The sequence below is a fragment of the Canis lupus genome, chromosome 16 (assembly GCF_003254725.2).
Source record: "Canis lupus dingo isolate Sandy chromosome 16, ASM325472v2, whole genome shotgun sequence".
Lineage (NCBI taxonomy): Eukaryota > Metazoa > Chordata > Mammalia > Carnivora > Canidae > Canis > Canis lupus.
Genome location: NC_064258.1, coordinates 34632939 through 34656186, shown reverse-complemented (window position 1 = coordinate 34656186; position 23248 = coordinate 34632939). Strand labels below are relative to the sequence as shown.

Genomic DNA, 23248 nt, shown 5'->3' with positions numbered 1-23248 from the left:
CCCTAGAATTTAATGACAACATGAGAGTATTCTCAGGGTAGATTTTTTTTAAAAGATTAGTGTCAAGCAAAGGGAATTTTGGAAAAAGACAGAATTTACCTTATCATGCCGTATCATTAGTGATGTCTTTGAACCCAGAGCGGAAAGAATCCCAGCTATCTCTACAGCAATGTAACCTGCACCAACGATGACACTGCGGCTAAAATGAGAGAGAGGGTTAATATTTTTAAATAAGCTTATTTTGAAGTAATTTTGAAAAGATAGTATAGTAGTGTCCTGTATACACTCTGCCCAGCTTCTCTGCAAGTTAACATCTTGCATAACCATGATACACTTGTCAAAACTAAGAAACTATTTGCTATTGACCAAACTCCAGGCTTTATCCAGACTTCACCGGTTTTTCATTTCCTTTTTCTGCTCTAGGATGCAATCCTGGATACCACATTGCAATTTTTTTTAATATTTTATTTATTTATTTATTCATGAGAGACACAGAGAGAGAGAGGCACAGACACAGGCAGTGGGAGAAGCAGGCTCCATGCAGGGAGCCCGATGCAGGACTCGATCCTGGGTCTCCAGGATCACATCCTGGGCTGAAGGTGGCGCTAAACCGCTGAGCCACCCAGGCTGCCCCCACATTGCAATTTTATGCAGAAAATACCTCTTTGTGAAAGGGAAATATATTTTTAGTTGTTAAAAGTTCTTCAGGGCAGCCCCGGTGGCTCAGCGGTATAGCGCCGCCTTCAGCCCAGGACATGATCCTGGAGTCTGGGGATCAAGTCCCGCTTCGGGCTCCCTGCAGGGAGCCTGCTTCTCCCTCTGCCTGTGTCTCTGCCTGTGTGTGTGTGTGTATGTGTCTCTCAGGAATAAATAAAATCTTAAAAATAAATAAATAAATAAATAAAATAAAAGTTCTTCAGCTTCAGGGTACCTGAGTGGTACAGCTTGTTGAGCCTCTGACTCTTGGTTTCAGCTCAGGTCATGATCTCAGGGTGGTGACCTTGGGGTCGTGAGATCGAGCCCCATGTCAGGCTCCATACTCAGTGTGGAGTCTGCTAAAAAAGATTTTTTTCTCACTCTTCTTTTGCTCCTCTCCCCTACACTCCACTCTCTCTCTCATATGAATATATAAACCTTTAAGAAAAAAAGTTCTTTAGTCTCATTTCTTCAGAGAAGAAACAACAACAACAAAAAAACCCTTTGAAACTAGAGATGATTCCTTATGAGTAACATTTGCACCTAAAACTAAAACTGGCAACACTTACCCTGATTCTTCCCTGCTCAGAACTTCTTCTTCTTCTTTTTTTAAGATTTTATTATTTCACAGAGAAAGAGCGAAGAGAGTGACAGAGAGCAAGCAAGTGAGTGCTGGCAGGGGGAGTGGTAAAGGGAGAAACAGGCTCCCCTAGAGCAAGGAGCCCGATATGGGACTCGATCTCAGGACCTTGGGATCATGACCTGAGCCAATGGCAGACGCTTAACTGACTGAGCCACCCAGGTGCCCTAGAAATTCTTGATCACTATTCAATTCTACCCATCTTTGCAATAGGTTAAAGGCCAACTAAGCAAGCCCTTTAAGTTATATGATAGATCTGAAAAAGTAGACTCCCTGTATAAATTTCGGTCTAAGAAGGCATCTTAAACACTAGATAAATGCTAATGAAAGTCTGAATCATTGGTGAAGTCAATCCTGGCCCTAGAGCAATGAGGATTACTTCTATGCTGCAGCCTGAGTCATAAATGCCCCTTAGCCAGAGCCGCCCTGTTTGGGGCTGGAGTTCTCTAATGCTTCAAACAGAGTGCTCTATCATCATGACAATGCTTGGATGAGAAGTAACCAATCTGGAAAGAAAAAGAAAAACTTTCTTTACTATGTTCCAAAGGTAAGACATCCATGTGTTGAGTCTGTGCCATCAGAGGGGTCTGGTCTAGATAGAGGACAAAGTGTGAACCCAAATAGCTACAAGTCAGCTTATTTTACAACCCAGGATTTGAAGAGAAATGGCTACACAGTCTAAATAAACTATGAAATAGCTCTTCCATCTCTACCTAACTCTTTCCTATTATATTTGACCTCTTCTCCTTTCTCATGATCAGGAGATCGAGCCCTGTGTCAAGGCTCCCCATTCAGTGAGAAGTCTGCTTCAATCTTTCTCCCTCCTCCTCCACCCCTCCCCGCTCTTGCACACTCCCACCCTCTCTCTCTAAAATAAATAAAATCTTAAAAGAAGAAAAATATTGTCCATTCATTTCCTATTTCCCAGAGTCTTTTGGTCCTAAGATGCATAAATTCACTTATTAAGCTTGTGTTGCTAGCATTTTAAATATTTTAAAATAAATGACTCTATTTTTAAATCATTTATTTTAAAATACTTTTTTTTTTAAAGATTTTATTTATTCATGAGAGACAGAGAGAGAGATGGCAGAGAACAGGCAGAGGGAGAAGCAGGATCCATGCAGGGAGCCTGACGTGGAACTTGATTCCGGGTCTCCAGGATTAGGCCCTGGGCTGATGGCGATGCTAAACTGCTGAGCCACCCAGGGATCCCTATTTTAAAGTATTTAATGGACAAGTATCTATAAAGAAGCTTTTATGAGGGTGAGTCTAGATTGACTTGTATCATCCAAACATGATGAGTCATGACCACATTTCTGGAAACATTCTCACATGTGTCATCATTCAACCCTAAAACCAAACAGTACAGGGTAGATCAGTAGATCATGAGGAAAGAAAAGCTGTTCTCTAACACAGCTGCATGCCCTGCAGACAGCAAATCTAAAACAACTATGTTTTCTTCGAAGTCAGAAGATTGCCTGCACCTTCATGGGAGATTTACACCACCGCTGTGGAACTCAAAGAAGCCCTCTTGCCCCTTAGTAACCATCTGTGGCTCCAGGTGAACTAAGATAAAGGTATGAACATGGATTATTAGTCACCCTCCATGAAGCACTTAATAAAATTACAGGATTAAGACCTCATACTGGGTTGGCAGCACTGCCGAGGGAGGGAGCAGCAGCGTTGAGTAATACTGATTCCAGAGTGAGAACTCCTCAGAGGGAGATAAAGGCGAGTCCTAGGCCAAAAGAAAAGGATCCCTCCTCCAGCTTCTAAGGTGTCTTCACTTATCATGAGTGAAAGGAGGCTCCCTCCGACCTAGAAATCCCGCAACTGGCACCTTCTTCATGTTAGAGAAACAATCTTCCTCAGTATATCTTTTTCTAAGTATCTAAATCTATGACAGATGTTTACTAAGGTTGTTTGGACCAACACACATAAAAGATGGATTCAGAAAACCTATTTTTTGTGAAAGTGGCAGAGCCTTCATTTAGGAAGATTTCCCCTAAACTAGCTGCTTTGGAAACAGAGTCAGTTACTTGAGACACATCATCAGTTGATGCTGTACTAAGGTGAAGAAAGAAGAGTTTTAGGACTTAACCCTCTATTTATTCTGGTCCTAAAAACTGTGATGAAAGGTCTGAGTCATGGGGCACCTGAGTGGTTCAGTCAGTTAAGCACCTGGCTCTTGATTTCAGCTCAGGTTGTAATCTCATGGTGGTGATCTCAGGGTCATGAGATTGAGCCCTGTGTCAGGCTCCACGCACAGCAGAGAGCCTGCTTCTTTCCCTTTTGCTCTGTACCTCCTTGCCCATGCTCTTTCTCTCTCTCCCCCTAAATAAATAAAAACATCTTTAAAAAAGAAAAGAAAGAGAGAGGAGGAGGGAGGGAGGGAGGGAGGAAGGAAGGAAGGAAAAGAAAGAAAGAAAGAAAGAAAAAAAAAAAAAGAAAGAAAGAAAGACCAACTCAAGTCACACAGGGTATTAGTGGATGAGATACCCAAGGTCATAAAAAGAGAAGTAGGTGATAAAAATTCAAGGAAAGCCCACACTTAATGGCTGGGAGGGAAAGGTAGAAGAAATGTTAGCTGGAGAGACTAGGGAAGAACGAACACTCAGGTTGGAAAGGGAGCCGGCTTACCCAGGTAATTCTTCCAGTTGGAAAAATCCATCACTGGTTATTCCTAGGCTGGCACCTATGTAGGAAAATGCAATACTGATCACACAGACTGAGCTTTCTCTTGTAAAACAATATCAACATTTTGTATAGGACCCAGACACGTTCTCTGCCATCACACACTGTTTTGACAAGTTTTGTCAAAGTCTCCACTTGGGAAGCTGCCAACCCAGTCTTCCCTGAGTGCACACTTCAGTTTTCTCTCTAGAAATAAGAGCAGTGATGACTATTGATTACCTTTCTCTGAAAACTAAGACTTTCTTGATTCTCATGAAGAGACTTTGCTGGCTCTGCTCCATTCTCCTGCCCTCAAATGTAGGCATGAACCCCTTGGCTCAGCCTTGGCTCTCTTCTGTGTTCTTCAAAGGTTTCAACCAACTCTTCCCCCTCACTGCGGAGGACTTTCAAACATTTGAGTTTTCACCTTTTCCCCAAGTTCCTGTCCAATATTTGTCTTTTAAGAAAAAATAGTTTATTTATTCATGAGAGACATAGAGAGGCAGAGACATAGGTAGAGGGAGAAGCAGGCTCCCTGTGGGGAGCCTGATGCGGGATACGATCCCAGGACCCCAGGATCACACCGAGTCAAAGGCAGACGCTTAACCACTGAGCCACCAAGGTGCCCCCCCCCACCGAGTCCCATATTTCTAACTACCCTGCTATATAATCCCACTTTTGCTTCAAACTCACTATGTTTAGAACTGAACCTTAATTTCATGTCCTGTCTCCCTCTCTCAAGTTTATCACTTGAGTTAAATGGAGCACCTTCCAACCAATAACCCAAGTGAAATCCTGAGGTGTTAATCTATAATTCCTTCTCTCAGTGACCCCCACAATATCTCATCAATTAATAAAAATGTTGCACTTTACCAAATTCGAGGTGCCATGATTAAATGACTTATCAGAGGCGCCTGGGTGGCGCAGTCGGTTAAGCATCCCACTTTTGGTTTTGGCTCAGGTCGTGTCTCGGGGTCGTGAGATTGAGGCCCACATCAGGCTCTGTGCTCAGTGCAGAGTTTGCTTGAGATTCTCTCCTTCTCCCTGGCCCTTCCACTTGTGCTCTCTCTCTCTCTCCCTCTCTAAGAGAAATAGATCTTTAAAAAAATAAAAAATAAAGGACACATCCTGATTTCAGATGGGATGAATATACTTTAAAAAAAAAGTATACAGGGGATCCCTGGGTGGCGCAGCAGTTTGGCGCCTGCCTTTGGCCTGGGGCACGATCCTGGAGACCCGGGATCGAATCCCACATCGGGCTCCCGGTGCATGGAGCCTGCTTCTCCCTCTGCCTGTGTCTCTGCCTCTCTCTCTCTCTCTCTCTCTGTGTGACTATCATAAATAAATTAAAAAAATTTTTAAAATTAAAAAAAAAAGTATACAGTAGCAGATTCTTCCTTCTGAGGCTATTACGCCTGTTCTCCTTGCTAAGGGCTGGCCCCTAGCAGTGGCTCAGTGACCGGCTGCAGATCTGAGCTTCTCCTTTACAGGTCAGATGCTAACGCTGGGGTTCAGAACCATATCATCACCTCCTGTACATTCTACAGCCACAGCTTTCTATACCGATCTCCATCCTCTGTGAGTCACTGTCAGATTAGTTTTCTAAAATTATCACTTAAGATCTTGACACAAGCCTATTTATAAGCCACCAGTTAGTTATCTGACCCAGTTGTCATGAATTACAGAGATTCTTTCATTTGACTTTGTAAGTCTCTACAATTTGGCCCTAACCTCTTCTGGTTTCAGCTTAGTGAATGCGACCCCAGAACGTCAATGCTGGAAAAACTGGTTGAATCGGCTGGATATTTTTCGAAGACATCTTTATTACCCACTGGCTCTTTCAGTCTTCCTCTTCCTCAGCACATATCACTCCAGCCCCTTTTCTGGGAAGTCTTTTTGGTTTATACCATTCCATAGTAATCTGTCCCATCTGTGAGCACCCCAAGCCTCATGGTTTAGAAATAACCTGGGGGCACATACCTTTTATTATTTCTTTTCATTTGTTATTCTAGGTTTTAAATTAATAAATGTATATATTTTAAAAATTCAAAAAGCACAACAGAACATCTAGTGAAAAGCATAGATCTTTCCCACCCCCGACCTCTAGTCCTCTCCCTAGAGGGAGTCAGCATGACAGGGCTTTGAGTATCCTTCCAGAGATATCCTGGTGCGTATGTACAGTCTCTTCCCCTTTTGAAAAAGACTCAAATTGTAGCATACTATACACACTGTTCCACACCTTAATTTTTTCACTTAACAATCAATCTTCCCAATTAATTTTTAAGGTACTTGAGAACAGTATCTTACTGTCTTTTACAGTAGTTGGTCTTGACCTTTTGGGAGTCATGAAACCCTTTTAAAAGCTAGTGAAAACTGGGCAGCCCCGGTGGCTCAGCGGTTTAGCGCCACCTTCGGCCCAGGGTGTGATCCACCTGGGATCAAGTCCCACATCGGGCTCCCTGCATGAAGCCTGCTTCTCCCTCTACCTGTGCTTCTGCCTCTCTGTCACTGTTTCTCTCATGAATAAATAAAATCTTAAAAAAAAAAAAAAAGCTAGTGAAAACTTTTGGATCCTCTCCCCTAAGGGAACAAAATACATAAATGCATATACACTCAAAAAAAGACCTTATAATCTAGTTAGGGAGAAAGACATGAACCATGTTTCTTTCTTTTTTTTTTTTAAGATTTTATTTATTTACTCATGAGAGACACAGAGAGAAAGAGGGAGAAGCAGAGACACAGGCAGAGGGAGAAGCAGGCTCCATGCAGGGAGCCCGACGTGGGACTCGATCCCAGGTCTCCAGGATCACGCCCTGGGTTGAAGGTGGCACTAAACCAGTGAGCCACGCAACTGTCCATGAACCACGTTTCTTATGTGAGAATAAGGTAGTATGTTCATGGTTTATCCCTGTGTGCATAAAATGTAACAGCAAATATGACTATCTGGAATTCCTTACTGCTTTAATTTTATCATTCTCTATATGAGAAAACTATGCATACAAAGAAGGCTTAATAAGTCATTAAGTTACATCCCTACAAGATTTCACCTTCTTGAACAAAATAGTAACTACAGAACATGTCTAACAAATAACAACCCATGTGACAAACTCAGGCAGGTGATCTGTCATGCTGAGAAGGAAAGGATGAGACTCTTCCCTGATTTTTCTCCTTGTGTTACCTGTAGTCAGTGTGAGCTTGGAGCTGGAAGAGATACCTTTCTCAGTCCCAATGCTGGGCACCAGTTAAGCCAATTACATTTCGGTTCTGCAGAGACCTCTCAGGGCCGTGTGGCCTTGTCCAAGAGAAAGAACTGGTTCAGACAGATCCCCTGGCATGGACTGTAATAGGTTAAAGACAACAGTAAACTCCGCTTGACTATTAACAACAAGACTTACCAGGGATCTGGCTCTCCTGAGGACGGGAGGGCACGCCGCCTGTGGCAATCAGGATATGAGGGGCAGTGTATTTGTTCCCATTGACCTCTATTGTGGGCTCAGAATCACACGTGAATGCCGCATGGCCATGGATGATTTCTATATGGGACTGGAGAAGGAACCGCAACATTAGTCTGTTCTCGTGATAAAAGAAAAACACCTGTGGCAACGTATAAGCTCTTCCCATTTCTCTACGGAGGATTTGGATTTTAAGTTTGCTGATCCCAAGACAGCTCTCTAATGTCTGAGTTTCTGTAGAATTTCTGTTCATTGATCCTTAGGTAAGGCGGTTGCCATTCAATGAAGGAAGCATACCATAAGAAGAAATAAAAGATGCTATCTTGGGCCCAAATCCAGGGACCAAAAAACATGTGCAAATCACCTCCACAGGGAAAAACATTACATTTCTGTCCCCAGGAGTTGAGAAAGTCCTCCTCATTTGTAATGAAATCACACTGAAGAATTTTATGTCTAGAAGAGGGAGAAAAGTCTGAGAAAGACAAAAGGATAAAGGTGAAGGAAGTGGAGGCAAAAAGAGAAACACTCTGGCCAACGGAGGAAAATGCAATGCTTCTGTTTTCTTAAACCAGATGGAAGAACACCACAAAATACCTCAAAAATGAAGTTCTATGCTAGAGATGTTGAGAATTCAGACTGGGGCACCCTCTGTGCCAGGGGCTCCATCTGGGGATTGCGGGCAAGCTTCTGAAGCCATGACACATTTATGTATGGACAAGCAAATCTAGGCAACTTAACCAGGATAGTGGAATCGTGATAGTGGAATTGCCTGATCACAAAATAGCATGTTTCAACATTCCAGAAAATGCTTCGTTTGGAATTAAGTCATTTCCTTCTTCCCAAACAGCCTATCAGGCCTATTCTACAGATGCTCTGCTTAACCAAGCTAAATCAAGATCAGTGCCAGAAGCTACAAGAAAAACCCTCCTCAGGAGGGAACAACCGGTTTCCCATAGGATGCTAGATAAAGAGGGGGTATGCGTCAACTGGCAATAGTAATCATTTGGTGGAGGAACTGATACAATTTTTATTTTCATTTCCTAAGATATGTGACAGAAAGCTGCCTTTTCTACTCAGAATTTCTGGATCGACAGTAAGTAATTCCTTTCTCATGAGGTCACACACAGTAAGTTCGACTACACACCAACATTTGTGAATATTGGGCAGCCCTGGTGGCGCAGCAGTTTGGCGCTGCCTGCAGCCTGGGGTGTGATCCTAGAGACCTGGGATCGAGTCCCACGTCGGGTTCCCTGCATGGAGCCTGCTTCTCCCTCTGCCTGTGTCTCTGCCTCTGTGTGTGTGTGTGCATCTCTCATGAATAAATAAATAAAATCTTTAAAAAAAATTTTGTGATTAAAAAAAAAAAAAAGCTGTTCCCTGAGCAATTTTCCTAGCTCTTTGGCAAAAGTGTTTTAGCTTGCTCCATTTGAAAAAAAAAAAAACTGAGGGTCACTTGGGTGGCTCAGTGGTTGAGCATCTGCCTTTGGCTCAGGGCATGATCCCGGGGTCCTGGGATGAAGTCCAGCATTGGGCTCCCTGCAGGGAGCCTGCTTCTCCCTGTGCCTATGTCTCTGCCTTTTTCTCTGTGTCTCTCATGAATAAATAAATAAAATATTTAAAAACAAATTAATAAAAAATCTTTAAAAATTGATGTCGGTGTTTTAGTATATAGCTAGTAGTACTTCTGTGGTCATGTCTAACAGTCTTAAAATCTCTTGTCAGCAGTGCAAAGGGGGGTGAAGGCCCCCCAACATTCCCCCTTGAACTGGTGATAAAGGTCAGAAAATATCACTCTCCAAAAAATAAACCCATGAACAAGAATCAATATAAAAATACATGAGCCATTTATAGAACTAATTCACCCTAAAAGTTGGTTTATAAACATGCTGCCAATCAGATGATGGTGGCTCAAATAGCACCAACAACCTACTGATCTAAATACAATCTAAGCTAGGCAGAGGGCAGCCCTGGTGGCGCAGTGGTTTGGAGCCGCCTGCAGCTCGGGGTGTGATCCTGGAGACCCGGGATCGAGTCCCACATCAGGCTTGTTGCGTGGAGCCTGCTTCTCCCTCTGCCTGTGTCTCTGCCTCTCTCTCTCTCTCTCTCTGTGTCTCTATGAATAGACAAATAAAAAATCTTAAAAAAAAAAAAAAAGCTAGGCAGAAATCTTAGAAATTGCAAAGTGAAACCACAAAGGCAAATGAAGGGTGGGCTGACATATGCTGTCAAGAAGGACAGCTGGCTGGTACACTGTTTGTCGATGTCTCCAGTAGCCCCTAGGGGAAGAAGTATGACATTTAAGCACCAAGGCAGAAAAAAGCCTCAGACCAGCAAAGGACAATATATATTTGCTGAAGGTAAACACACCTTTGCCCCATGTTCTTGATCAGACTTCATTCACAAAAGCAACCTTCTGAACCATAATTTTCTCTTGAGTATAAGTAGCCAAGGACGAGATTGCTGTGAGCAAATGAACAATGGAAGGTTTCCAGCCAGGCAGTACTTCTGATTTTAATTAATAAGCTGGCATGCTGTTATATAAATGCTGATTTATATATAAATCAGGCTCTTATTTTTTTTAAATACATTTATTTATTTTTAAAAAATATTTTATATATTCATGAGAGAAGCAGAAACCTAGCCAGAGGGAGAAGCAGGCTCCTTGCAGGGAGTCTGACGCAGGCTCGATCCTCAGACCTGGGATCAAGCCCTGAGCTGAAGGCAGATGCTCAACCACTGAGCCACCCAGGTGTCCCTAAATCAGTCTCTTATATTTTTGGTTTCTAGAACTAACTGCAGGCCAGACCTATTCAAGGCGCAGCCATCATGTGAGACCTGGTCTACCAATCATGGTATGCACTGCCCACTCTGTAGAAAAAAGACAGGCCTACTGAGTCACAGACTTGTTCAAAATCATTAATTGCAAAAGAAATAAAAGAAACAACAAGAAATATGTGCAAAGGCTATGTTTTTGTCTAGCCAGACTGATAACCTACTCCAGCAGAGACAACAGCTCCTTCTCAAAGTTCCAAACCCAGAACACTCACCTTAGTTAGATTATTCTGATAGATGGTATTTAGGCGGCTCACGTAGGCATCACGCTTTTCCTTTATAACCCTGCAGTGAAACTTGAGTCAGTACTGAGAAACAGGATTCTCTCCTTTTAGTTAGTTACTGGGGCACCTGTCCCTGAACACTCTGTCAGCAGAGAATCACACACAGAACAGTCAACGAGAACCCCATGGGTGAGTATATCTGAAGGCAGCTGCCCTTTCCCCTGTGTCCGTCTGCCCTGCCACACATAGAGAACCCTTATTCCAGGGACATGTTCAGGTGGCATCCACAGTATGTGGATTTCTTTCTGCAGAGAAGACAGGGAGAGTTGCTTTGGCACAGTGCCTAGTACTGAGTGGCTAGTCAATAAATATGTGTTGAATAAATGATTGGATTTGCAAATTTTTGAAAATTTGATGGCTTCTAAAAGTTCATGGCAGTTCCTTACAGTTAAACATGAGGGATGCCTGGGTGGCTCAGCAGTTGAACGTCTGCCTTCGGCTCAGGGCATGATCTTGCAGACCCGGGATCGAGTTCCACATCGGTCTCCTTGCGTGGAGCCTGTTTCTCCCTCTGCCTGTGTCTCTGCCTTTCTCTATGTCTTTCATGAATAAATAAATAAAATCTTTTTTTTTAATTAATTTATTTATGATAGTCACACAGAGAGAGAGAGAGAGAGAGAGAGAGAGAGAGAGAGAGAGAGAGGCAGAGACACAGGCAGAGGGAGAAGCAGGCTCCATGCACCGGGAGCCCGACGTGGGATTCGATCCCGGGTCTCCAGGATCGCGCCCTGGGCCAAAGGCAGGCACCAAACCGCTGTGCCACCCAGGGATCCCAAATAAATAAAATCTTTTTTTTTTTTAATTTTTATTTATTTATGATAGTCACAGAGAGAGAGAGAGAGAGGCAGAGACATAGGCAGAGGGAGAAGCAGGCTCCATGCACCGGGAGCCCGATGTGGGATTCGATCCCGGGTCTCCAGGATCGCGGCCTGGGCCAAAGGCAGGCACTAAACTGTTGCGCCACCCAGGGATCCCCTAAATAAAATCTTAAAAAAAAAAGTTAAACATGAAATTGTCATTTGAGGAAGTGGGGAAAAAATAAAAATTAAAAAAATAATAATAAAATTGCCATCTGAACCAGCAATTTCACTTCAAGGTATAGACCTGAAAGAACTGAAAGCAGGGACTTGTGGATCAATGTTCACAGCAGCAATATTCACAGTAGACAAAAGGTAGAAACCACCTTGAAGTCCACTGAAGGATGAATGGATAAACAAACAAAATGTGGTCTGAACACAAGAGAATATTTTTCAGCCTTGCAAGGGAATGAAGTTCTGACACATGCCACAACGTGGATAAATTCTCTAAACAATATGCTAAGTGAAATAAGCCAGGCATAAAAGGACAAATATCGTATGCAGTACCTAAAATAGGCAAATTCATTGAGACAGGAGGTAGGATAGTGATACCGGGGAGAGAAGGGGTTCTTATCTAACAAACCCTTTGTTTCTGCTCTGAACCATGGAAAAGTTCTCAAAAGGGGTGGTGGTGATGGTTGCACATCACTAGGAATGTACTTTTTTTTTCTTTTTAAAAAATTTTATTTATTTATTCATGAGACACACACACAGAGAGGCAGAGACATAGGCAGAGGCAGAAGCAGGCTCCTTGCCAGGAGCCCAATGCAGGAGTAGACCCCAGGACCCCCGGGATCATGCCCTGAGCTGAAGGCAGATGCTCAACTGCTGAGCCACCCAGGCATCCCCCTAGGAATGTACTTAATGACTTTGTATTGACAACTTAAAAATAACTAAAATGGACCCTGTGTGTATTTGAAAATCATTTATTGAGGTAAGACCAACATACAAAAAACTGTACATATTTACTGTACGCAACTTGAGGAGTTTAGAGAGAAGCATATACCTGTAAAACTAGCATCACAAGCTAGGCCACAGATACATGGATCACCTCCAAAGTTTAGGTTATATAGATTTTACCACTGTAACACCCACCCAAAATGTTTATGGTTCATTTAATCATGAAAGAAAAATATTTATATTTGTAAACAGAGCCCTCTGAGCATTAACTCTTACCGCCAATTGAATTTGCTCTCACAACTTTGAAAGCCATAATCAACGTGATCATGCATGAATTCAGAGTGGACAGCTGTGTTCCACATTACCTGTAAAAAAAAGAAAAAGAAAAAAAAAAGTAGCCACAACAGTAGTACATGAGTCCTGAGAAAAAAAAGAAATCCTGTATGAAAGGTAACTATATAATGGCAAATAAAAATAATGAACTTTAAACTAAAAACAAAACTAAACATTTGAAAAGTTCAGAAATATGACCAGACAGATTTTGCAGGGAAGCGGCTAAATGTCGTGGGGAATTATTTCTATTAAATTCTCTACATTATAAACCCTATAGGGCAGCCCTGGTGGCGCAGCGGTTTGGCGCCGCCTGCAGCCTAGGGTGTGATCCTGGAGACCCGGGATTGAGTCCCGCGTCGGGCTCCCTGTGTGGAGCCTGCTTCTCCCTCTGCCTGTGTCTCTGCCCCTCTCTCTCTGTCTCTATGAATAAATAAAATCTTAAAAAAAAAAAAAAAAACCCTATAGAGGCAGGATGCTATAAACCTCCCAAGCCTTCCGGTAAAATTTATTATTGCTGGGACACCTGGGTGGCTCAGTGATTGAGCATCTGCCTTTGGCTCAGGGTGATCCCAGATCCCAGGATCGAGTCTCACACTGGGCTCTCTGCAGGTAGCCTGCTTCTTCCTCTGCCTATGTCTCGGCCTCTCTCTATGTGTCTCTCATGAATACATAAATCTTTAAAAAATTTTATTATTGCTTACATTTTCAGATTTGTTGAAGCCCTATCTTCTGTGATTAGTTCTAGGAAATGGAACTGCATCTGCAGCTTTATATTTATAGTAAAGTGATTTAGAAGAAGCTATGGGATCAGGATGAGGACTAAAAACCTTAAGAGAATGAATTCCTATCATAAACTCGGTACCTACGAACATGTCCTTTTAAGGACCTGTGTAATCAGACACCTGGAACTCAAAGGTTTGTTGCATCTCTGAGGAATGTAGCCTAACATCTGTAAAGGCCTTTTATGCCGACTGATCATCATGATGACTGAATTCAAGTTGGCAGCCAAAACTCTAGATGACAAACTATCATTTTTGTCAGACAAGCCTGAGACTCCATTTTTGACAAGCCTTAGATTCCTTCTTTGTACTGTTCTCCCTTTATGTCTAAAGATGAAGAAGCGATGACCCTGTTGGACTCTGCTCCTTTTTTAAAATTGAGGTGAAATTCATGATACAAAATTAACCATTTTATCCGCTAGATTGTTTATCTTAAATAATACATATGAAAGGTTTGTCAATACTACAAAATAAGTTATTTTAATAAACACTATACAGCATCTCGTCATGAGGTATTATGCTCATTTATTTATTTTTAAAGATTTTATTTATTTATGAGAGACAGAGAGAGAGGCAGAGACACAGGCAGAGGGAGAAGCAGGCTCCCTGTGGGGAGCCCAATGCAGAACTCGATCCCGGAACACTGGGATCACGCCCTGAGCTGAAGGCAGACGCTCAACCACTAAACCACGCAGGTGTCCTGGTATCATATTTATTCTTTTCCAATTCATGTTATATATGATGCTACAGCATCAGACACCCTCTGGAGAAGGTGCTCTATATGAACTACATTGGACTTCTAGGCTCATCCTAATGAGGGTAGTAGCAGGCCTATCCATCTGATTCCTTTTCTACTGCTGTCTCACTCTACACCCTTCTAGAGGGCAGTTACTCCAGGCTTCAGGCTGTTCTAGAAAACAAGAGGCAATTACCAACTGATCTTCAAAAATGCAAAAGCGCTTTGAAGTCAGTAGAGCCCTATGAAAATATTAGGTAAGTTTCCTGCATGTATCATCAGAACAGAAGAAATAAATGACATATAATATATGGGAACAAAATATTACAATCTCAGGCTACTATTATGCCCAGATAATATTTTTAAATAATGAGGTAGCACCAATCAACAGATTTTCTACCATAACTGGTTTAAACTACATAAAACCACCTTATAACTGATTTACATAATTCATGTATCATAATTGCATGACTCCAATTAAAACATATTCCAAAATCAAAGACCAAAGGGAAAGAAAATAATTGAGGAAAAGTGTCCCACAGAAAAAAGAAACTTTCCTATGATAAAACACCCACACACTCACACCCCCCCCCCAAACACACACCCAAACCCAAACCCCACCTACTTATACTAGGGAAGAGATTATAAAAAACCCTTCTGCCATTATACTCAGGTATGTGTCACTGATGAGATTAGGAACATTTGCTTACCTGTTACCAAAAAAAAAAAAAAAAGCCAGTTTAAAATGAAATCTCAGTAACAAAAGGTTCTAAATTTAGGATTATAACATGTTTTGAAAGCACATTTAAATGTAGAGTTAAAATAATTTGCCAGTATAAGCAAGATGCAGCTTTTGGAAATAAGAGTTTCCATTTCTTCCTCTTTTGTCACAGGTAAAGGACAAGTTCATTCAGTGTGCCCTGTACCACAGATACTAGGAGTGAAAATCACCACAGTTAAGAGAATCCATGAGGCTACAGAATTAAATGGGAATACTTATAAAGATTCCATTCAGTAAATTAAATTGAGAAAAAGCAATCCCGCACAGATTGACCAGTCCTAATTAATGGACCTAGATATAATCTCGCTCACTCACTCTAAGCTAATAAACAATACATTTCTTTATCAAATATGTAAAAGGAGTATGAAAGGAAGAAGAAATAAAAATTCTACCTTTTTGGGTACACATCCAACATTCACCTAGGGGGGAAAAAGGAACAAATTTTAAGAATATTAAACTCAAATCATCACATAAACCTTTAAGAAATGAACCCCAAGCATCAACCCAGGAGATTTCCTTAAGTTCTAAGTCACAATCTACAGGTACTTTCTTTTTTCTATTACAGAGTTGTTAAAGATATGTTTTTTTTTTAATTTTTTAAAATTTATTTATTCATGGGGGGGGGGGGCAGAGACACAGGCAGAGGCAGCCACAAAGCCTGCCCAAGATATGTTCTTTTTCTTACATGATGAGGCAGAAAATTTTATTCATCAGCATCTTCCCAAGAAAAATAGTCACTGAGAAAAAGAGAGAAATTAATTCCATGTCCATGGCGCCATGCAGGGCAGGGTTGGTATAAGTCAGAGAGAGAAACAGCAGCAAGAAGAGGACCCACCAGCTGAATAAGGGCAATTGAAACATCTGAGCAGCTAATCTAGAGGATTTCTGGGAAACTTATTCTGGTATATGCTGGGCAAAACCCTCAGAATGCCCCTTTGGAAAAATCTCTAGCAGAAATCTACATTCATTTTCAGGACCAAAGGACAACGAAGAATCAAGCAGTAAGGTTCATCTATGCTATTATATACGTATATATGTATGTATTTATGTATGTATATACATCTGTATATGTGTGTGTGTGTGTGTCCATACACACACACACATGCATGCTGAGGGGATCCCTGGGTGGCTCAGCGGTTTAACGCCTGCCTCCAGACCAGGTCCTGGAGACCTGGGATCGAGTCCTACATTGGGCTCCCCACAGGGCGCCTGCTTCTCCCTCTGCCTTTGTCTCTGCTTCATTCTGTGTGTCTCATGAATAAAAAAAAAAAAAATCTTTAAATAAATAAGTAAACAAATGAATGAATGAATGCTGATATATATCCATGTTTATATACTTGATAGAGACAGACCACAAATTTGATCCTTAGCCTTCTAGCTGCCAAAACACAAAGGAAAACAAACAGTTGTTAAGATTTCACAAAAAAACTAGCCAATTGTTTAAGAAAACAACTATTCATACCCCTCAGACTAAAGGCAAATTCTTCTCATCAGTCCCTGTAAACAAGCTGTGAGGGATCCCTGGGTGGCGCAGCGGTTTGGCGCCTGCCTTTGGCCCAGGGCGCGATCCTGGAGACCCGGGATCGAATCCCACGTCAGGCTCCCGGTGCATGGAGCCTGCTTCTCCCTCTGCCTGTGTCTCTGCCTCTCTCTCTCTCTGTGACTATCATAAATAAATAAAAAATTTAAAAAAAAATTAAAAAAAAAAATATTTAAAAAAAAAAAAAAAACCAAGCTGTGATATATATTTACACACAAATTTTTGTTTACATCTGTTTATTTCCTTTTGATTGCATGCTAAAATTTATAACATGGAAAAAAAGCGTAAGATTAAGAGTGTAAGAGTAAGATTAATTATAATATAGACCATAATATTGTATATAATTATGTACTGTGATAAATATCATTACATTGAAGATCACATTATAATATATAAATGTATCAAAGTAACATGCTGTATACCTTAAACTTCCACAAATGTTACACGTTAAATGAATTCAATTTTTTTTAAGATTTTATTTATTTATTCATGAGAGACCCAGAGAGAGAGAGGCAGAGACACAGGCAGAAGGCGAAACAGGCTCCATGCAGGGAGCCCAATGTGGGACTCGATCCCCGGGACTCCAGGATCAGGCCCTGGGCCAAAGGCAGGCGCTAAACCGCTGAGCCACCCAGGGATCCCACGTTAAATGAATTCAATAAAAAAATAAAGAGTAAAAGTGATTTAAAAAAAAGACTTTACTTATTTATTAGAGAGAAAGAAAACGAGAGACAGAGCACAAACACAGGGAACAGCAAGCAGAGGCAGGAAAGAAGCAGACTCCCGGATGAGCAAGGAGCCTGATGTAGGGCTCGATCCCCAGGACTCATGACCTGAGCCAAAGGCAGATGGTTAACTGACTGAGCCACCCAGGGTCCCCAGTAAAACTGATTAAAACTGCCCCAAAGATGAGGAAATTTGTACTCAGCTAAATGGTTGCACACTGGGTATATCTTAGCAGAGGAGCTGGTTGCAGAAGGAAAACTAGACTCTCACACTTTTGTTTGTTTTTTAAGATTTTATTTATTCATAAGAGACACACAGAGAGAGAGGCAGAGACACAGGCAGAGGGAGAAGCAGGCTCCATGCAGGGAGCCTGATGTGGGAGTCGATCCCGGTCTCCAGGATCAGGCCCCAGGGTTAAGGCGATACTAAACCGCTGAGCCACCTGGGCTTCCCTACTCTTTTGAGGGGCAAATTAGAGACCCCCTCAGCTCTGGAAACCTGTCATATAATATGTATTGCAGATACCCTTTAATCTTAAAATATTGCCTAGGAGGTATTGGTGACATATTGGGAATTACAATGAAGTTATAAGACTTTTAAAAATTCTTTTAGAGAGAAGGAGCACAGCGGGGACAGGAGGGGGTGGTGGGAGCAGATGGAGAGGAAGAGAATCTTAAGCAGGCTCCATACCCAGCACAGAGCCTGACATGGAGCTCGATCTCACAACCCTGAGATTATGATCCAAGCCGAAATCAAAAGTCCAGGTGCCCCTGAAGTTATGAGATTTAAATGAGGTCTCAACTGTATATCCTTAAAAAAGTCAGTTATGTTCCCTCATGCCTATTGGCATGGAGTAAAGACTAAATATTTAAATACTGGTGTCTTCTGGACATAATTTATACTAGGTGCTTGCAGATCTGCTGATCATGACCCTGAGGAATTAGGTTGGCTCCCTATAAGTACTTTTTTTTTTTTTTAAGATTGTATTTATTTGACAGAGAGAGAGAGCACAAGCAGGTGGAGGGTGAGATGCAGACTCCCCGTTGAGCAGGGAGCCAGATGCTGGGCTCAATCCCAGGATCCCAGGACCATGATCTGAGCTGAAGACACCCAACCAACTGAGCCACCCAGGAACCCCACAAGCCTATCTCTCACAGAATATTTTCTGGGCATCCTGTGGTCTGAACTATATACGCACTTGACAAGGGACTTTATATGAAATGCTAGAGTAAAAATCCTGCCCAAATCTCATTAAGATCTCGTATATTTGAAAAAGAAGGTCTTATGAACAGTCACCTGCTATTACTCTAGTTGCTCCACATGCTGCTTGCTAGCAGCATACCTACCTGCAATTTCATTATAATCCTATTATATTGCACTCAGGAATTATAAAGGAGTGAGAGTTATGTTTCCATACAATTTCAAGCTATCAGTCATTTGGAGGTTTTTCTCCTAGAAAGAGACAGGTCATTGTGGACTTGGATCTTTTATGAGCTCTTGCTATAGTGAGGTTTCAGAAGGCAATAGAAGTGGGAACTCACAGGATTAAGAGGGTGCAGAATTCAAGCCTCATAAAATACAGGAATCACACCTACAATAGCATTACAAGCAGGCTATTCAGAAAGTACTTTATATTAGCAAGTAGAATAATTTATGGCTTTCTCCCTACACTGCCCTGCCATCTGTCTAAGCAGAGGACATGCTATTTCTCAACTCCCAAGTATCTGAGTTAGGAGAATAGATGGAATGAGCCAATTCTAAGAGGAGGACAGGTGCTTCCCATGTGGTAGAAGAGAGGAAGCCAGCTGAATCCCAGCCCATTGTGAGAAAGATTTTATCATCAGACTTGCCTTTTCCAGTTCATTTGGCAGGCAGAGTGCTTCCTGGTTCTGTCTATCCACATCTCTACACTCTGCAGTTCAAAGCTTACATTCACTAAGAGGCTTCAATGATGACAGACTCCAAAACTAATTTCTCCAAAAGCAGAGATGATTTCAACACACGAAATAAATACACTGTATTTGTCCTATAGTCAACCGTCTCCAGCTTCCCAGGAACCTCTAAAAGCAATTTAAATTATCTTAAGGTACTAACTGTTCTGAACCACTCTCAGGCATCATCAATTTATTCTTCATGTACATCTGATGATATCTATAAGTTACTTAAGGCAATTAAAATTAAAAAAAAATAAAAAAAAAAACTTTGGGACAGGCTTTTACTTCTAAGGGCCAAGATGGCCTGACTTTCATTGGTGCCAAATGTTATGACTAACTTTGGTTTACTTTTTAGAAGTTTCTGCCTTTTTTGCCTTCTAAAACATTTTAACTTGCAACCATTCATTCATTCAGAAATACTGATCAAGGGGATCCCTGGGTGGCTCAGTGGTTTAGTGCCTGCCTTTGGCCCAGAGCACGATCCTGGAGTCCCGGGATTGAGTCCCACGTTGGGCTCCTGGCATGAAGCCTGCTTCTCCCTCCTCCTGTGTCTCTGCCTCTCTCTCTATCATAAATAAATAAAATAAATCTTAAAAAAAAAAAGAAGTATTGATCAAGCATTCATTCACTTGCGTCAGGCATTATGTAAAACAAAGCCCTCAATAGGTATAGTTAGTCCCTGTTCTCATGGAACCTACAGTTCCAAACAGAGTCTCAGCCTATCCAAGATGTTAACTCAAGGGGCAGCAGCAGCAGAATCACTCCAATCCCTAAAATTTCATGGTGTTTTCTTCCTTAATGTTTGTTTATTTTAGAAAGAGAGAGAGAACAAGTGGGAGAGGGAGACAGAATCTCAAGCAGACTCCATGCTGAGCCTGGAGCCTGGAGCCTGACCTGGGGCTCAATCTTAGACTCTGAGATCATGACCTGAGCCAAAATCAAGATGGGCCCACGGGAAGGGAGCTAGAAGCGGCGGGTGGTCGGCCTGAAGGTGACAGTGACGAGCCTCCACTGCCCATCTTGGGTGGCCTTCGCCCCCCCTCCCCCGCCACCGTCAGTTAGCCTCTCCTGACCCCTGCAAGGAAGGCCCGGGCCAGCCTCAGCTCCAAAGGGCCATCGCGGACGCCATCGACTGCCCGGGCCTCCCAAGATTCAGATGCTTAACCAACTGTGCCATCCAGGAGCCCCCATTCCCTACAATTTTGAAGCCTTGGGCTAGAAATCTTGAGGGAGAGGATAATTGTGACCTTCTTGAGCCAAGGAGACCACAGTATACTTTGGGTCTGTGATTGGGGCTATAATGGAAAAGAAACCCATGACCTTGAAATATAACTCGCCCTGAGGTGCCTAGGTGGGTCAGTTAGTTTAAGTGGCTGACTTGATTTCAGTTCAAATCATGATCTTGGGGTCCTGGGATAAAGACTTGTGTTCGGCTCCCCAATCAGCATGGAGTCTGTTTTTCTCCCTCTCTCTCGCTTGCTCTCTCTCTCAAATAATCTTAGAGAGAGAGAGAGAGAGATTGAGAGGAGATACAATCTATTTATTTATTTTGGCAGCTCCTATTAATAGGCCTCTAGGGCTTTCCACTGGTTTTACAAGCCTAGTTACACTTCGGCACAACACAACTGATGGCCAGTTGTGAGGATGAAAACAGCTTTTAGTTATCAAACGAGCTGAGGAAGCCAGGGGTGGAAAGCTCTGTACGGTCATGTTCGACCTTATTCCTCTCTAGCTGACAAGTGCCTTAGGTCATCAGAAAGAACACAAGCATAGAGTCAGACAGACATGAGTTTGAATCCCAACCTTCCCTCCCATTTACTGGCTGTTGGTGGGTAAATTTCTAAATGTCTGAGCTCAGTTTCTTAAGTCCATAAAATGGGAATGGTAATATATAATAGAGGTTTTGAGAAGATGAGAGATAATGCAAATAAAGCACCTCTTTTCTCATTTATAATAGATCTGACGATGAGATTGACTCCCCTGAATTATTTCTGCACTCTGCTAGATCCCCAAGCTCACAAAAGGCTTACTGAAAAGAGAGGAGATAAACGTCCCTGGTGGCTGGCTCCCTTCAGGAATGAATCAACTGATGGCATAAAGCTTGTCTCCCAGGCTGGCACACCACGATGATGGGTTCTCAGGACACTGACTCTCCAAGGGCGCACACAGCCAATAAGACCTGAAACAACACTCGCCACCTGGCAAATTTCCCTGCAGAGCCCTCATTCCCTAGGGGGGCATTAACTAACAATAAGCCTTAGAGACAAGTTTCTCCAACTCCTGAGTACACCCAATGCCAGAGACACTCCGGTAGCTTTGTCTCCTTTGCAATCTGACAATCCGTCTCTAAGAACTCCCTGTCCCATCGGCCTGCCAGCATCCACTCACAGTAAAGACAGGGGCCTCTCCCAATAGGGACAGAACGTGTAAAGAGTCCGATGATACATGTGGCAGCATTCAGGCACTTTACCTTTTTTTTTTAATTTTTATTTATTTATGATAGTCACACAGAGAGAGAGAGAGGCAGAGACATAGGCAGAGAGAGAAGCAGGCTCCATGCACCGGGAGCCCGACGTGGGATTTGATCCCAGGTCTCCAGGATCGCGCCCTGGGCCAAAGGCAGGCGCTAAACCGCTGCGCCACCCAGGGATCCCGCACTTTACCATTTTTATAGGCTGGGCTCTCTCACCTTCAGTTCAGCTGAAATTAAGTAAAAACTTCCCATTGCCCATGTTGGTGGTAAAACAAGGGTTTGTTCCATTGACAACTGCACCTGTCAAGAATGCCACCTGTGCTTAACCGTAAACTTCCTTTTGGTTACCCCTTCTGTCTCCTGTCACAGACTAGTCTTCAGATTCCTGTTTTGCATCCTACCATCTAGTTCAAGATGAATATGGGGAAGGAACACGGAGAGTCTGATGAACCAGTCATCATTCACTACCAAAACCCTATCAATTCATCAACTCATTCTTTCAGCAACTCTATACTGAATACCCACTTAATGAATGAATGACTGTCCTAGGAGTTGGAATAAGTAGGCAAGCAGAACAAAGATCTCTGTCTTTGTCAAGTTTCATCAGCTTCACACCAACAGTGACTAAAGGCCCTTGGCCTGTACAACACTGATGCCAACTCCAAAGTGTGTAAAATTTTCCAGGCCATCAAGCAATTAACTCAATCTTTTTTTTTTTTTAAGATTTTATTTATTGGGATCCCTGGGTGGCGCAGCGGTTTGGCGCCTGCCTTTGGCCCAGGGCGCGATCCTGGAGACCCGGGATCGAATCCCACGTCGGGCTCCCGGTGCATGGAGCCTGCTTCTCCCTCTGCCTGTGTCTCTGCCTCTCTCTCTCTCTCTGTGACTATCATAAAATAATAAAAAAAAAAGATTTTATTTATTTATTCATGAGACACAGAGAGAGAGGAAGAGACACAGGCAGAGGGAGAAGCAGGCTCCCTGCAAGGAGCCTGAGGCAGGACTTGATCCCAGGACCCCGGGATCACGACCTGAGCCACCCAGGTACCCCAGTTAACTCAATTCTGACATTATCTACCTGGAGATAACATCAGCTCCCACAGATTGAGGGTTTGGTCCTTCAAGCCTGCTGGCTGCCCCTACTTCACATGTTAATCCGCAAGTCCAGCTGTCACCTGTGCTTCAGAGTAACATCTGGCCTCACATCTACTCCCCCACCAAAAGAAAAAGATCTAGGATCCTATATCCTAATTTAATATCTAATGTTGTAATAACTAGTGAATAAATGGTTATTAATTATAAGGTCTTTAGTCTTTCCGCAAAATTCCTTCAATCCCACTCTATAAGAAATAGTCTGCTATGACTTGTTCAAAGTGCCTCTTATTTTTTTTAAAGATTTATTTATTCATGAAAGACACGGTAGGGGCGGGAGGGGGGGAGAGGCAGACACAGGCAGAGGGAGAAGCAGGCTCCATGCAGGGAGCCTGACGTGGGACTCAATCCCATGTCTCCAGGATCAGGCCCTGGGCTGAAGGCGGCGCTAAACCGCTGAGCCCAAAGTGCCTCTTAGAAATAGGACCTCTGACGGATTCAGAAGCAGCCTTTCTTTTCT

The 23248-nt window shown here is 42.6% G+C and overlaps 1 protein-coding gene and 1 long non-coding RNA gene across 4 annotated transcripts in view; one reads left to right on the top strand and one right to left on the bottom strand.

The window, feature by feature from the left end:
• Nucleotides 1-23248, bottom strand: part of GSR (glutathione-disulfide reductase) — a 49690-nt gene that overhangs the window by 14562 nt on the left and 11880 nt on the right. For all 3 annotated transcript variants that reach the window (XM_025420558.3, XM_049095290.1, XM_025420473.3), the window contains 6 exons: nt 15356-15382; nt 12611-12699; nt 10509-10578; nt 7405-7552; nt 3977-4031; nt 100-199 (listed from right to left, as the gene is read on the bottom strand). In XM_025420558.3, coding sequence (XP_025276343.1) covers nt 100-199; nt 3977-4031; nt 7405-7552; nt 10509-10578; nt 12611-12699; nt 15356-15382 — 489 coding nt within the window. The remainder of the gene's footprint in view (nt 1-99; nt 200-3976; nt 4032-7404; nt 7553-10508; nt 10579-12610; nt 12700-15355; nt 15383-23248) is intronic.
• On the top strand, nt 7548-22940 carry LOC125752711 (uncharacterized). Its single transcript, XR_007402837.1, has 2 exons — nt 7548-8554; nt 21121-22940. It is a non-coding gene; the product is annotated as an uncharacterized LOC125752711 (long non-coding RNA).